The sequence below is a fragment of the Clavelina lepadiformis genome, chromosome 2 (assembly GCF_947623445.1).
Source record: "Clavelina lepadiformis chromosome 2, kaClaLepa1.1, whole genome shotgun sequence".
NCBI classification, from domain to species: Eukaryota; Metazoa; Chordata; class Ascidiacea; order Aplousobranchia; family Clavelinidae; genus Clavelina; species Clavelina lepadiformis.
In genome coordinates this window covers 9,641,561-9,656,740 of record NC_135241.1, presented here as the reverse complement: position 1 = coordinate 9,656,740, position 15,180 = coordinate 9,641,561, and the positions used below count along the sequence as shown (strand labels likewise).

Genomic DNA, 15,180 nt, shown 5'->3' with positions numbered 1-15,180 from the left:
AACAAACTACAGCCTAGTCGAAGATTCTATAGGTAAACCTTGGTTCAGCTGCCATTATTTATGTTAGGTTTAGTGGCCGTACTAAACATTATTCATTATTGATTGATTACATTATTTTTACTCGTTTGAAGCCATTATATATTTATATGCTGCAGCAAGCATTCCGAGGATGTTTTATTTTTTGCAGACAAAACATACTTTCCAATATGGTTCATGTATCACTGATGGTACCTGTGAATACAACCCAGTCTATATTTCGGGCAATTGTCTACCCGAGACCAATTTGAAATTCACTTTTGGAGCACTTTATATGTATTAGCTTTAATTTCGGGCGGAATAAATCGCTATTTACCACTATAAATTTACCTTCTTCTAATAGATTTTATCTAGGCAAATTCATCAGTTTTTCTTGTGGTCATGATTCTCTTTATCAAAAACTCTTTGCTTTGCACAAAAGTTGAATTAAAGACATAAACATAGCAACAATTGAGAAAGTATAAATTCATGCAGCAAAAACCTAACTGACTTGAGTAGAATTCGCAATAGTTATCTATAAAACTAGCATTTCTTACGGGCAATTTAAAGCTCCAAAACATCTTCGTCATATTAATCGTAAAAATTAGTTTTTAAAGCAATTGTGTTACGATGATAATTCATTGTTGCCAGGTCACAAATAACAATACCTCTGATAGTTTTGTGAAAAGTGAACGCCACTGATAAACCACGCAAGGTATTCGTCTAAAGTGCATGATCAATCCGTGATCACTTGCTCTTGTCTTTCTCTCGCCAAGCTTTGTCATATCTTTACTTGTTTATAAGTTATTGTCCGACAGTCGTGAAATTGTAGGGGAAAACCCTATATTGTCATTTCTGGCAACAGCTTAAAATTGCTTACTTACTGAAAACTTATTGCCTTACCACATAGCTCCTCCCTGCAACTGTAAAGCAAGGGTTTAAAAACTTCTACAATTTACCCAAGTCACCTCACTAAGCCATCAGCTCACCTAAGTCACCACCTATTGCTTGGTCCTGGTGGGAAGCCTATTGTTTTCTGTAGTATCAAGTTTGGCTAAGTCGTCTTTGCCTAACTCGTCCATTTGCTTAACTCGCTATCATTCTTGCTGCTATGACCAGAATAATTTGTATAAGTAGTTAGATATTTTAAGAACTTTGTCAACTGGTTTATATGGTAAACTTAATATGCTATAACTACACTTTAGCTGTATCACCTAGCTGTCTGCGATCCTTGTTATAGTAACACAACCTTATTGTATTTCACAATGTGCATTTATAACAGGCTAGTAATCCTTGTCATTTTAGACTGTTTTTAAAATTTCCGTTAAAGTATCGTAATTTTTTGCTGCCTGCATTGAAGAATTAAAAATAAAAAGCAAATGAAAAAACTGAAAAGTTTATTATAGTAAAGCAATCTTTCTATATAATTTTTCTTATGGAGATTTATTTTAACACTGAATTTTTATTTATAATAAGAAAGCAATTTTTGCAATGTTTTTCTAAAACCTCGTTATTTTTACAGTGACAAAGGTGCTTTGTCCTATGTAATTGTTAAATTTTAGGATGTCTCACTTCACTGGCACAGCACAAGTACGTGTCATAGAAGCCGTTGACTTAAAACCAACTGCGTTTAGTAAAAGGCTGCCTGGGATAAATGTATCAACTTTGGATACATATGTGGAGGTTAGCATTGATGGACATGTAATTGGAAAGACTAGTGTAAGGCCCAAAACGCTGTCACCAGTTTGGAATGAAGAATTTGCAGATGAGGTTTGTCCTGCTGGCATAGATTGTACTGGTAGTTAAATTGATGACTTCTTTTAAATAAATGTTGTAAATATAATACATATGCTGGGACTTCAAAATCGTAGATAAAAAAAATTTAGCATGCAAACGGGATGCACCATGATTATGGTGAAACACCCTAATTAGGCACACTTTTTTGGAAGCTTTCCAATTACATATTTGCTTGTGCATCAACTTGCAAAAAGTCATGCTGGTGAAAGGTAGTACCTACCTATACTTGTTAAAGAATAACAGTTTTAAATAACAGCAACTACTTTTCGTGTAATTAGAAATTTGCGCTGCATTTTTATTGCGGACCAAAAACATCAATAGAGCGATACTGATTCGCAGATAGACGTGGTGAGTATAGATGTTAAAAAAAAACGACTCACTCGATTTGTTTCATGAGGCATGTGCCGAATATACGGGACAAACGATCCACACCTAAATATGATAACGTACAACTGTACTTTCTGACTATTCTCGCCACTTAACTAGTTCATAAATTAATAAGTCACTCTGTTAAATTAAAGCTATCCTTGTTTATTACCTCGTAGGCTTAATGCTCATAGGAGTTGATTTTTCGTTATCATTGTTATGTATTCATGTAATGCATTATCACAATGCCTTTTATAAAGTGACCCACTAAGACGCTATCAAAGACAATTTGCCGATGTATCTGAGAACATGGCAACTTACTTCGCAAAAATCTTAAAAGCAAATTATTCTTTCGTTGTCGAATTAATTAGGCCTGTATGTAGCTTTAATTATGTATGGGAAATAAACATTTGGCTTTATCTAATAATTCAATATCTTTGGAGTAATTTTTGAAAGCAGCTTTTATGCTTTGGTCTACTGCTAAACTGGCTGCCCATCGTTAACAACAGATTAAGCTACATTATGGCGGTAAAATACAACGCATCAATACGGTAAAATAACAAGAGTCAAAAATTTTTATTAATCAGAAGTTTAGTCATCGTTTAGTTTACTTTTATTAATCAGAAGTCGATACTACAACTATATAACATTTTTGTTTGATATTGTGTAAAAGCTGTTAAAAAATTTTCAAACATCGCCAAAAATATTTTTATGATGTTTTTACCATCACTCGTTATTGTGATGCTTCAATTCTCAAAGGCCAAAGGTTGAACGATTTACACATTGTTATTCATTACAAAGATTTACACATTATAGCTTTAAAGCTTAACAAATAGGGATGTGCAAAGATTCCATGGTTGGCTTTTTCAGTAATGTCCTTTGCCTTTGCTTTTATTTCTCTTATGACGCACGTCTGTGCCGTTGCACATACACTTGTCGTCTGTGTTCCTTCGCTGCGATGCATTAATTGCAGTCACGGTTAATCAATTTTAATTTTGTAATGATTTAAAAGCTTGTGCGGAGTAGTAACCATCACGTTCAGCAACATCGTAAATAATAATCTTCGAAAAGCTTGAACTTGACTATCTTCGCTAACTTGTCGAATCTTTTCTTGCATGGTTACTATCATCCAACATATCGCTTTCAGATGCCCTTTCTTCCCACATTTGTAACAGGAATAGTCTTTGGAAGGACAATCCTTCTTTGAATGCTTTGAGAGACCATTTGGACAATATTTCAATTCTTCTCGTTTTCTTTTCAAGAAAGTTGGAGAAGGCTCCTTTGGCTTCTTCCTTGTGTTCTATGTTGCAGACATTCAATTTTAAGCGATAGGGTCACAAGGTCCTTCGCCTTTCAACACTTGATCCGTATGCATTATTCTAACGTAGGTTTTGGTTTTCTTGAGGATGTCTTGCAAGGAAGTATTCGGATCCAACAAACATTGAAATCGAACGTCAGCGTGAGGAGTGTGTTGGATGATAATGTCTCTAATTTGTTCAACAACGGAGCTAAAATGATTGTATTGATCACTTTTGCAAGCAAATCTGCAATCTCTGGCGATCCCTGGGCGTGTCGCTGTCCAATCTGCGTATGACTGTCCTGGTTGCATAAGACAGTTATAAAATGCAAATCTTGCGGCTTGAACATGGACAGTATCCTTGAAGTGCAAATATAGTTGTCTAGTTTCTTCTGCAAAGGAACTTATCTGCAACGTGTTCGTCACCAAACAAATTTTCGAACCAACCCATGCTAGCAAACAAGTTTTCTCTTTATCTTCAGACATGACGTTGTAAATGTTCATGTTATGCTTGAACTTCTGCAAGTAGTTGTGCCATTTTTCTTTTGCTTTGTTAAAGGCATCAAACACTGGAACAGTTGTGTCTTTTTCTACAGGTTTTATCTGTTGCATACTGTTAAACGCAGATACGAAGCTCTCTTGCTGTTCTCTCATTGCTATTAATATCGCTTGCAGGTTTTCATCCATGGCTAATTTCTTTTTTTTAACGAAACTCGCTGCCACCACCGTTGTATTTTTACTAATTCAGAAGACTGTTACACAGTATTATCATCAACAAGGAAAAACTAAAAATCAATCTCGAACTCACACCACTCAGACACATTTCTTGTGCAATGGATATATACCAAACAGAGAAACGCTAATTACTACCAGAGGCGTGTACACGTTATTAGCAAACACAATTTACGAAAACACATAAAGGTTGTATAACATGAATCGTATCAGTACAGTACAACGAAAGTTGTAAAGTAAAATATTACGTAGCACAGATAACCGAAATATCTTTTTGCTTTTGCCCAAATTGGATTAACAGCCGCTCCACGGGATTTTGCATTGCTGATTGTAACGTAAGAAAGTCGTCAATCACTTTAAAAACGGTAGAGTCTTACCCACGCTTAAGGTATTTATTTACTTCAAAAAATTGCTCAAATAAAAAAGGTTAAAGGTTTGACTACTTCTGCGAATTATTTTGGTCAAAGTAACATGAACGGTGGCGGTGTAAGTGAATTATTCCATTTACTGTAACAAAAAAGTTTTGTGATCCTCGGTTGAAAGCTAAGTCTGCGTTGGTTGCTTAAGCAGAAAGTAATTTAGCGTAACACACCCCTAAACATGCTTCACTTTTATTGATTACTCAGTAAAGTTGTAAAATATATAATGTAAAATTTACCTTTATGTCTATTTTTTGGCTTGTTCTTCCATACATTTTTTAAGCAATGGCCCTTGCAGAATTTCTGAACTTATTGCACCTTGGGACTTCTTCAGCATTGACTGTTAGGTTTTGTTTGATTGTGTTTAGATCCAATTTGAATTGGTTTTTCTGTCAGCTCCATACTTTTTTGAAGCTGTTTGATTATTAGGGCTTCTAGTAAAGTCTGCCATTTTCAGCTTGAAACTATTTTCGTATTTTGTTTGCTAAGTTATAGGAGGCACAGTTATCAATACTTGTCTGATAGGAATGAATAACAGTAGGTCTATAGTATGACAACAGCGCAGAAAATAAAGCACCCAATGTTTTATAGCACCCAATCTCCAGCCAATATTTTTACAAACTACTCCATAGTGACACAAAGCATTTATGAAAATAGCTACTCCCAAGGCTAATCCAAACCCTATGGTAGGTGCATCATGCGCGGCAATTATGGAAAAGCACTAAAACATGGTCAGCTAGACCATGGCTTCTCACCTTGGGGTCATTGTGTCAAAGCAGTGATCATAACCTGCTCACATGTCATGATTAGGGTAAGCAGTCATGCTCAATATGCCTTATTTGTCAAATAAGATTCATCTTGGCAATTTTGGAGACAAAATGTCTTTACAAATACACTATGTGCAAAATTATATCAACACCACCATTTATTTTGTGTACTCTTGTCATCATGTGTTTTCTAGGATAAATATACAGTATATTTATTTCTGCTTACGAGGTACATATAATATACTTACCAATTTGGGATTCTGATGTATAATTAGTTAATTAAATTTTCAAAACTTTGTTTTCTTTTGCCTCAAAAAAAGAGTTTACTGAATTATCAAATTTTTGTTTTAAAGGTTCAGAACGGTGATGGATTTACCTTTAGAGTATTTCATAGTGCTTCTGTTGAGGATGATTTTGTTGCAGACTGTCAACTCAATTTCCATCACATTTATAATGAAGGTGGTGCTGAAGACTTATGGGTGGGTGTGATTATACTTAATATCTAATCAAATGTGTTTTTGTCTTTATTTCTTACTAACTTAAAATGTTTAAACTATTTCATGTTGGCTTGGAGATAAATTGCCTGTGTAATGTGCTAGCCCAGGGGTGGGCAAACTTTTTGTACTGAGGGCCACATTTGAAAAAATGTTGCAGCCGGCGGGCCGCACATTCTCATTACAAAGTAGGAAAATTTACCCGGTGTGTAAATAAACGCATATTCATATTAAACACAATTTTTGTATTCCACACTCAGTTACGTTTAAATCTATGCAATCATCATCACAAAATTTAATGAGACTTGTGCAACTGTTCACAGTTTTACGGTTACGGTAGGCCTACGGTAGCCGCTACCGTAATTGTATTTTATGATCAAACAATTGAATCAAGCAATGCGTGAGAAGTGTATGTTGCAATACATGCGCGACTGATGTGTGTGTGTTTACGCACTGAAAGTGAAGAGAAAAACACACTCGTAAAGGGAATAATATTTTGTCAGGTAACCTGTTTAGTTGAAACAATAAGTGATGAGTAGGAGTTTCTGCACGTGCCGGCGGGCCGCAGAAAATGGAACCGCGGGCCGCATGCGGCCCGCGGGCCGTAGTTTGCCCACCCCTGTGCTAGCCGGATCTTAGTCTAAAAACAAAATGGATCACTTAACATGAGTTTAATTTTGGACTGATCCTGATTTCAAAAGGTTTTAATATGTTTACAGCATCTTTTTTAATATACCGTCTTATCAGTTGTTCATATTCCATATTCAATTTAATTTTCAATATGGGGCATTGAATGCAAAGGAAAACTGTCCTGTCAAAGTCTCAGAAAACAATTTTCTTCATATAATTGAAAGGTTTTGATTATGAGCTTATAGACAGGTTGGAAATTTGTTGCTAAGTAAGTGTTGCTGAAGTTCAACTTAAATACTACTTGTTTTATTAAACGTTCAAGAATTTCTCTTGGAATCAAACTGTTTATTAAATTAAGAATTTTGCACAAATGGGCGAAGTATTGTTTTTATTTGAAATTTTCTGCATAATTGCTACGAATATTTTAAAATCGAAACATCAGCATATGGAGATGGAGTGTTCCGTAAGGGCACTCTTCGTCTCCACCAGTCAGAGGCAATAGATTGTACGATCTTATCTATTTCTGTATATATGGTAGAAGCACCTCATGTAATTTCAAAATTTTTATGAGCATTCGTTTACAACCAATTGTTAATGAATCCAGATCATCCCCATTGAACAATTTGGTTTGATACTAACCATATTAAATTCATGTTTAACTCCTCTTGTTATAGTAGAAGTCAACGTTTTCTCCATTATTTCTCACAATTTACTCTTTTCGTTAACACATAGTTTCTTTTATGAAGCAATTTTTGTTTTTACATAATTAACCTCCTGCCAGCGTTATGTAATTGTTGATAACCAAATTGCAGAAACAGTAAATCAACGGTGTACTGATTTCACCATCACAATATGCAGGAAAAAGTTTGGGGGACCGATTGGCATGGATTCCAAAAGTATGCATGCAACTGGGGACAAGCAGATACTAGATCAGCGGGCTTTCCATTAATAATTAACAATTCCATAACCCATCTCTGAAGAATTTTGAGAAGTGAGCAATGGCTATAAAAGGTTGAGAGCCCCTGTGCTAGATGATTGAACTTAACTGTATAGAGCAGAGGTCGGTAACCTATGGCTCGCGAGCCATATATGGCTCTTTTGATGATGGCATCTGGCTCTCCGATATATATAATCTAAGCTGGCACTTCTTAATTAGCATCTTAATTATCAATATTGCTGCAACTTTTTTTGTAACTTTCCATAACGTAACAATCCTTTCGTAACAATTATGCAAAACAATAGATGGATTCGTAACAATTGCGCTAATGCCAGATTGTCAGCCATATTTCGGTAACTTGAAACCTTGAACTTCTTTAGCAAAGTATTTCAGTAAATCGAGTTGTTTTTTGAGAGATTATTTTATTGAACAGAGTTTTGCTATTGCAGTAGATGAGTAGACTATTATAATAGTAGGAATCATTATCCTTGTGGTAGCTGAGACAAGTCGTTGTGAGGTAAAGAATAAGAAGATCCCACCCTTTTTTGTATAGGCAAAGCTAATTTTTAGAGCACTGCTGAGATGTCTAAAAGAAAGAAAGATAATGAGTATCGTACATTTCAGCAAGAATGGACAGAGGAATTTGCCTTTGTCATTGAATTGAAGGTGACTGCAATTCGGCTAGCTTTGCTGGTTCTTTAGCAATAGTGAGGAACGGAAAGCCATTCACAGATGGCGAGTATGGTAAAAAATTTATGCTTGATGTGGCTAATGAACTATTTGAAGACTTTAAAAATAAAGATAAAATAATCAAAAGAATAAAAGACATGCCTCTTTCAGCAAGAACTGTTCACGATCGTACCATCATGATGGCAAATAAAGTGGAGGAAACACAATTGAAGGACATAAATGTAGCGGCATACTATTCCCTCGCTTTGGATGAGTCGACAGATGTAAGCCATTTATCCCAGTTCAGTGTAATTGCAAGGTACGTTATGGGTGACATAGTGCGCGAGGAAAGTCTTACTGTCTTACCAATGAAAGGAAAAACAAGAGGGGAGGATTTACTAAGGTCTTTCCTTGAGTTCGCTAAAGAAAAAAATCTACCATTGGATAAACTTATTTCAGTGTGTACTGATGGTGCTCCCTGTATGGTGGGGAAACACAAAGGATTTGTAGCGCTTCTTCGCGAACATGAAAATAGACCCATCCTAAGTTATCATTGCATTCTGCACCAGGAAGCACTCTGTGCTCAAACGTGTGGCAAACAATTTGGTGAAGTGATGGGTGTGGTCATTTCGGTGGTCAACTTCATCATTGCCCGAGCTTTAAAGCATCGCCAATTTAAAGCATTGCTGGATGAAGTTGGGAATAGTTATCCCGGTCTGCTTTTGCACAGCAATGTGCGTTGGTTGTCAAGAGGGAAGGTGCTCAACCGTTTTGCAGCTTGCCTGAGAGAAATACGGACTTTTCTTGAAATGAATAACGTTAAGCATCCTGAGCTAACTAACAATGACTGGCTCCGGAAGTTTTACTATCTCATGGACATGACTGGACATTTAAACCAGTTAAATATGAAAATGCAAGGCACTGGAAATACAATATTATCTCTTCAACAAGCAGTGTTTGCATTTGAAAAAAAGCTTGAGTTATTTATTACGGATATTGAAACAGGTCGTCTGTTACATTTTGAAACATTGAAAGCATTTAAAGATGCATTCATAGTAAGCAACCCTACTCAACAATTTAATATCCAGCAGCTGGTTGGCTTCACAACTAATCTTCTGCAGTCATTCAAAGAACGCTTTGAAGAATTTCGGGAGCGCACTTCTCTTTTTAAGTTCATCACTCATCCGCATGATTGTGCTGTGGACGAAGTCGACTTGAGTTACATCCCTGGTGTTTCCGTCAGAGATTTTGAGTTAGAAGTTGCTGATCTGAAAGCTTCCGAGATTTGGGTGAACAAGTTCAAGTCACTGAATGATGATTTGGAAAAACTTGCACGACAGCAAGCAGAGCTTGCTAGCAACCACAAGTGGACAGAAATGAAAAAACTTCAACCCGTAGACCAGTTGATTGTCAAAGTCTGGAATGAGCTGCCTGTCACGTATCACACACTGCAGAGAGTGTGTACTGCTGTAATGACCATGTTTGGCTCCACGTACGCATGTGAGCAGTCGTTCTCGCACTTAAAAAACATCAAGACCAACCTACGATCTCGTTTAACTGATGGAAGTCTTAACGCTTGTATGAAGCTTAACCTCACCAAGTATCAACCAGACTACAAAGCCATCAGTAATACCATGCAACACCAGAAGACGCATTAACTATAAAAAGCGTGTTACTGAAGAATAAAGAGTAAATTGACACTTTTGCTGTTGTCTACAATTGTTGGTTTTGCTTTAAAATGTACATGTTAATTGCCTTAAGTTTAAAAAAATATCATATGGCTCTCATGGAAATACAATTAAAAATATGTAGCTTTTATGGCTCACTTTAGCCAAAAGGTTCCCGACCCCTGGTATAGAGTATAGACTATATTACCGCATATGCCAGCATATAGGCCCACCCAGCGTATAAGCCCACTACCAGTTTTCAGGTCCAAAATACTGCTTTTAGCCTACACTCAGCATATAAGCCCATGTCGCGCTTTTGTATTAGACTACAATAAAAAAAATAGTACCTCACACTAAGAAGTCTCAAGATGTTTGTTCACCGCCGCGACACTACAACTTCATAACAATGCATTGTGCTTTTAAACAAAATACATCCTATAACATAACCGTAATCAACGGCAACACAACTTTCTGCAAAATTGCTTGCTTGGCTGACTGTTTGTTGCAACTTATCTATTTTTTTCTTTTCCCACTCATACGCTTTTAGAAGCAGTGTAACAGAGTTCTTTACAATGCATTACATTTTCTACTGTGTTGCAAATTCTCATTATAAATTGCCGTTGTTCGATAAAAATGTGGCACTAGCTTTAAGTTAAAAGTTTGTCAGAAAAAATAATAACTTTGTGGCATCTAAAGAGTTAGCAGTGGATAGCAACCAAGTTAGCAACTGGATTAACCAAGAGCATATGCTTAGAGTGATGCGAAAATGTAAATGTGCATTAACGTTTGGGTTACCACGATGGTAGAAAATCATGTCGAGAAATGGATTCTTGAGAACTGAGAAAACGGTAAGTCTTGTTATTTATTACTGTATAAAAATAAAATGCAGTATAAGCAAATTTGGTACTCTGGATGCCATAAAGGTTGCAATCATTGCCATTCTTTCATTGTTAACGCCAACGTATTGTATTTAGGAAATATTATTACCAGAACTGTAATACAGAAAGCTAGGACTTCAAGCTGGTGTAGCTGCTTTATGGAACGAAAGAATGAAAGTTTCCCAAACACTTCCAGAAAAGCGAGTTGAAAAGATTGCAAACACAACTATATGCTGAGCCAATTCGGAAATATGGATGAAACACCTGTTTGGTTCAATATGGCCTCTACCAAAACTGTGGAAAGCCGTGGAGCTAAAACAATCTTTTTAAAAAGCGTCGGATCATGAGAAAACCAGGTTTACTGTTGTTTTAAGTTGCATGGCTAATGGGACAAAACTCAAGCCAGTTATCTCTAAACGATAAACATTGCCTTCTCTCAAGTTTCCAACTGGTGTTTTTGTACACTGCCATGTGAAAGGTTGGATAGGTGAAGATGGCGTAAAACTCTGGATTAACCGAGACTGGAAAATTAGGCAAGGCGCACTGCGTATTCTATGCAGTATATTGGTGTGGAATATGTTTTAGGCACATACTACCAAGTCTACAAAACAATGCCACTCGATATCAATCTTGCAGCCACTCGATATCAGTCTTAACAAAATTTTCATGGACTGTTTAAAGAAAATCTGGGCCGAGTTGATGATGAATGGCGAGAAGGCATTTACGAAGTCTGGTGCCTTAAAAGCTCCACCACATAACCATTTTGTGCGAATGGGTGTTGCAAGCCTGGAAAAGCATCCATGTTAATATTGTAATCCACTCCTTCAAGAAATGCGGCGTTTCAAGTGCACTTGACGAGCAAGAAGATTACCTTCTTGGTCACGAAGAATATGTGTGCGATCATCTCAACCTGTATGATGACACAATTGCAGACAATGCATTAGATGATTTAGCAGCAAACTTTGCCTCTGACTACGAGCAAGAATTTCATGGATTTTTATTATTTTAATATTTAGCGATGTTTTTTTTAATTGTTTAACTGATGCATGCATTTTTTCACTTCTATAGTTAATGAAAACATTTATGTCATCTGCCTTTACTCACAAATGAATCACGACCAGGACGGCCAAGTGAAATCATGTGGAAAGGTAAAAGCGCAATAACATAACCCCAATCGAAATCTGTCCTGATGTGTTATTTGGCTTTGATTCGTGAAGAACACAAGTCCATAATATTGGCAGAAATGTTTTGATGCAGTCAGAGTGAAATTTTTTTGGCAACATTTTATACTTGGCATATAAGCCCATAGTTAATTTTGCAGATGATTTGGACACGCCCAAAAGTGGACCTATATGCGTTACTTTCATTACTTACGTTACTTCATTATCATTACTTTCCTCAGTGCTTATTTTTTCTCACCTCCTTGTGCATATTTGCATTTGCCAGAATAAAATGCTGAGTTACAATTTGGCCCCAAATATTTCGTCATTTACTTCCCAAATTGAATTTTCTTGTTGCTTGATGTTAAAATGATTTAATAATTTCCTTTCTGCTGCGCACTCAGTGGACAGAAAAACAATCTAAATCAGCAAGATTTAGTTGCTTTTATCGCTGCACTGGTTAAGTAATTCAAATCAAAATTATATCCAGTGCGTAGGGTTCAAACCACTGTAAAAAAAATTAGGCAACATATTTTCAAAATTGTTTTTTATAGTGTAAAGGAATTCATGTGTAACTCACCTGAACCAAATCCTTACAATCAAACAGCCAGATCGCTTGTTAAGAGCCAAAGTGGGTCAACATTGTTCAGCTTATACGATCGAAAAATCTTACCACCAAGACAGCAACTCGGAAAGAGTCTATTCTAATTGGGCATTTCTTTTTTCATCTGCCGCCTTTTAGAACTTGCCGTTGGGGAGAATTATTTTGTCCTCGCCACTTCACTACATGGACAACATGTAGACAACAATGTTGAGATCAAGATCATTGTTTGTTAGACAACAATTTCCACCATTTATTTGTGTAAATTTTCGCTGAAGAGGAACAAATTTATCCGAAACATGCAACCATTTGGTATAATCAGAATGACTTATTGTTTCTTATCGATGCATGAATTTCTGCCTTCTGCTATCGACATGTTGAACACATTTCTCCTTAGCCCTTGATCCAATACACTATAAGCATAGATACATATTTTCATCCAAAACCAAATCAAATAAAACTTCTGCGGTATATATATATGTGAGAAACCTCAATATGGAACCTCCATATGTGGTGTTATCTTCTTTATAACTTGATGAAATAGGGTTTGCAACTTCCCACAATGCTGTTGGGAACTTGGTGGGAATCACAACCGATTGACTCTTGATGTTATAGATCCCTTCTCCTGGTCTAGCCATAACATGATTTTACCCATGATGGGGCAATTTAACGTTTTTTAAGAAATCATTTTTTTTTCCTTGGCTGTTTATAAAATTGGGGAGCTGCACCTATTGTATTGATTTGGTACCATAAGAAAGCTTTATTTACTCAAACTATTCAAAGATAAGAATTTTCGATTTAATGTATACATGTACACTCTTTTCATTATTGCAGTTGGAATTGGAACCAACAGGAAAGATAAAAGTTTCAGTGAAATTGCTTGATGGTAAGTCTAACTTTATGGTAATTTTACCAGCAAGATAACAAGTAAATGTTGTTTCATGTTCATAAAAAAACTGGAAATATGTGTATAGCAGAGATAAGTGGCTTCTACCACTACTTCATTACAAATCTTACTTAACTACTGTAATTGCCTGTACTGTAAATAAAAATAAGAAAACTCTTTTTGCCACTATTGCTCTTTTTAGCTTTCGTAAAGGCGTTGTTGCAAAGTGCATTTTCGAAACAAAATTTTAACTATGTATTAAGGGACTTTATCTTCTAGTTATTCCAAGTGATTTTATAAAGTTTAGTGTAGTTTTCTGAAGTTGATAGCATCCTGAAATAAAGTGTCATTACAGCATGTTCAACTGTGGATGTGCAAAAGTGTTTAATTTCTGGAAACTCTAAAGGGGCTAGAAAGCAAGTATTGGGTCATTCTTTGTCAAATCAATTAGCCACGTAACCCAAAGTCTCAGATTTTGCTAAATTTAAGCTTGAAAGAAAAATAATTTTCTTCTAAGAACAATCAGTTGCTGAGTTATTGCATTTAAAAAAAAAGCACTTTTTATGCTCATTCAACCATGACGAGCGGTGATTTTTAGCAAGTTCTATCAAAACTGTGATAACTTGGCTTGGGTTTGAAGAAAATACTTGAAACTAAGTTCTTTGGATAGCTTAGTCCTTAATCTTCACCTTAAATTAAACGCTTTTCAGTTATTTCCTGGGGTCGGAATCAGTCAAGCGTAACCAAATTTACATACGAAATTACTCAACTCAATTCAATTCAAGAGATAACTCAATTTTTTCAAGTAAAGTATCCAGAATTATAGTGTTACTTGCCATTGGGCATTTTCCTCTTAGAACAGGGGTGGGCAAACTTTTTGTACTGAGGGCCACATTTGAAAAAATGTTGCAGCCGGGGGGCCGCACACTCTCATTACAAAGTAGGAAAATTTACCCGGTGTGTAAATAAACGCATATTCATATTAAACACAATTTTTGTATTTCACACTCAGTTATGTTTAAAGCTATGCAATCATCATCACAAAGGCCTACGGTAGCCGCTACCGTATTTGTATTTTATGATCAAACAATTGAATCAAACAATGCGTGAGAAGTGTACGGCTAGTTGCTGAGAGCATGTTGCAATACATGCGCGACTGACGTGTGTGTGTTTACGCACTGAAAGTGAAGAGAAAAACACACTCGTAAAGGGAATAATATTTTGTCTTGTAACCTGTTTAATTAAAACAATAAGTGATGAGTAGGAGTTTCTGCAAGTGCCGACGGGCCGCATAAAATGGAACCGCGGGCCACATGCGGCCCGCGGGCCGTAGTTTGCCCACCCCTGCTCTTAGAACATTCCATGCCACAATTTTGTTCAAATTGCTTAATTATGATTTTTTTCATTTATAATCACGCATCGTTCTACTGTATTTATTATTATGTGAAGTCTGAGTTCAATTCATTAAATAAAAGGTAATTTTTGTTAAATGCTTAACCACAGCTAGCCACCTATGAGCCTGCATCCGATAAACCAAAGTTTCGTTGATTTTTTAATGGGCAAGCTAAGTTGATCAAGTTTCAAAATGACATCATATATGTATACATATCATATACATGATGTCTTAACAAAATTAAGATTGGGCCTTTTAGTTGCGATGCCCAACCTATGTTAAGAATATAGGTTAGATGTTAGTAACTTTTTTCTGTCTAACACTTGAACATTGTGCTCTTTTTAACGACATTGTATTTTTATAAAATTTGTTTCTTTTAATCGCACTATAGTTTCAAAAATTTCTTAATTTTTTACAAAACGTGACTTATACAGTAGTCACTGCACAGCATGGAAACCTCACTTCAGCCCGC

At 36.1% G+C, this 15,180-nt stretch overlaps 2 protein-coding genes across 4 annotated transcripts in view; both read left to right on the top strand.

Annotated features, from left to right (window-relative positions):
* Positions 1 to 1,516: 1,516 nt before the first annotated feature.
* Positions 1,517 to 15,180, top strand: part of LOC143446871 (protein kinase C-like 1B) — a 41,404-nt gene continuing 27,740 nt past the window's right edge. Inside the window, exons 1-3 of the mRNA XM_076946720.1 lie at positions 1,517 to 1,785; positions 5,747 to 5,872; positions 13,264 to 13,315. Coding sequence (XP_076802835.1) covers positions 1,579 to 1,785; positions 5,747 to 5,872; positions 13,264 to 13,315 — 385 coding nt within the window. The 5' untranslated portion in view covers positions 1,517 to 1,578. The remainder of the gene's footprint in view (positions 1,786 to 5,746; positions 5,873 to 13,263; positions 13,316 to 15,180) is intronic.
* On the top strand, positions 5,887 to 13,239 carry LOC143446872 (general transcription factor II-I repeat domain-containing protein 2B-like). 3 transcript variants are annotated; one of them, XM_076946723.1, is made up of 2 exons: positions 5,887 to 8,198; positions 8,295 to 13,239. In XM_076946723.1, exon 2 carries the CDS (start codon positions 8,321 to 8,323, stop codon positions 9,779 to 9,781), a length of 1,461 nt encoding a protein of 486 aa, XP_076802838.1. In that variant the 5' UTR covers positions 5,887 to 8,198; positions 8,295 to 8,320; the 3' UTR covers positions 9,782 to 13,239. The 3 variants fall into 3 exon arrangements, with proteins under 3 accessions (XP_076802838.1, XP_076802837.1, XP_076802836.1); XM_076946722.1 differs by having other exon boundaries at positions 5,887 to 10,638; positions 10,794 to 13,239; XM_076946721.1 differs by having other exon boundaries at positions 5,887 to 10,638; positions 10,765 to 13,239.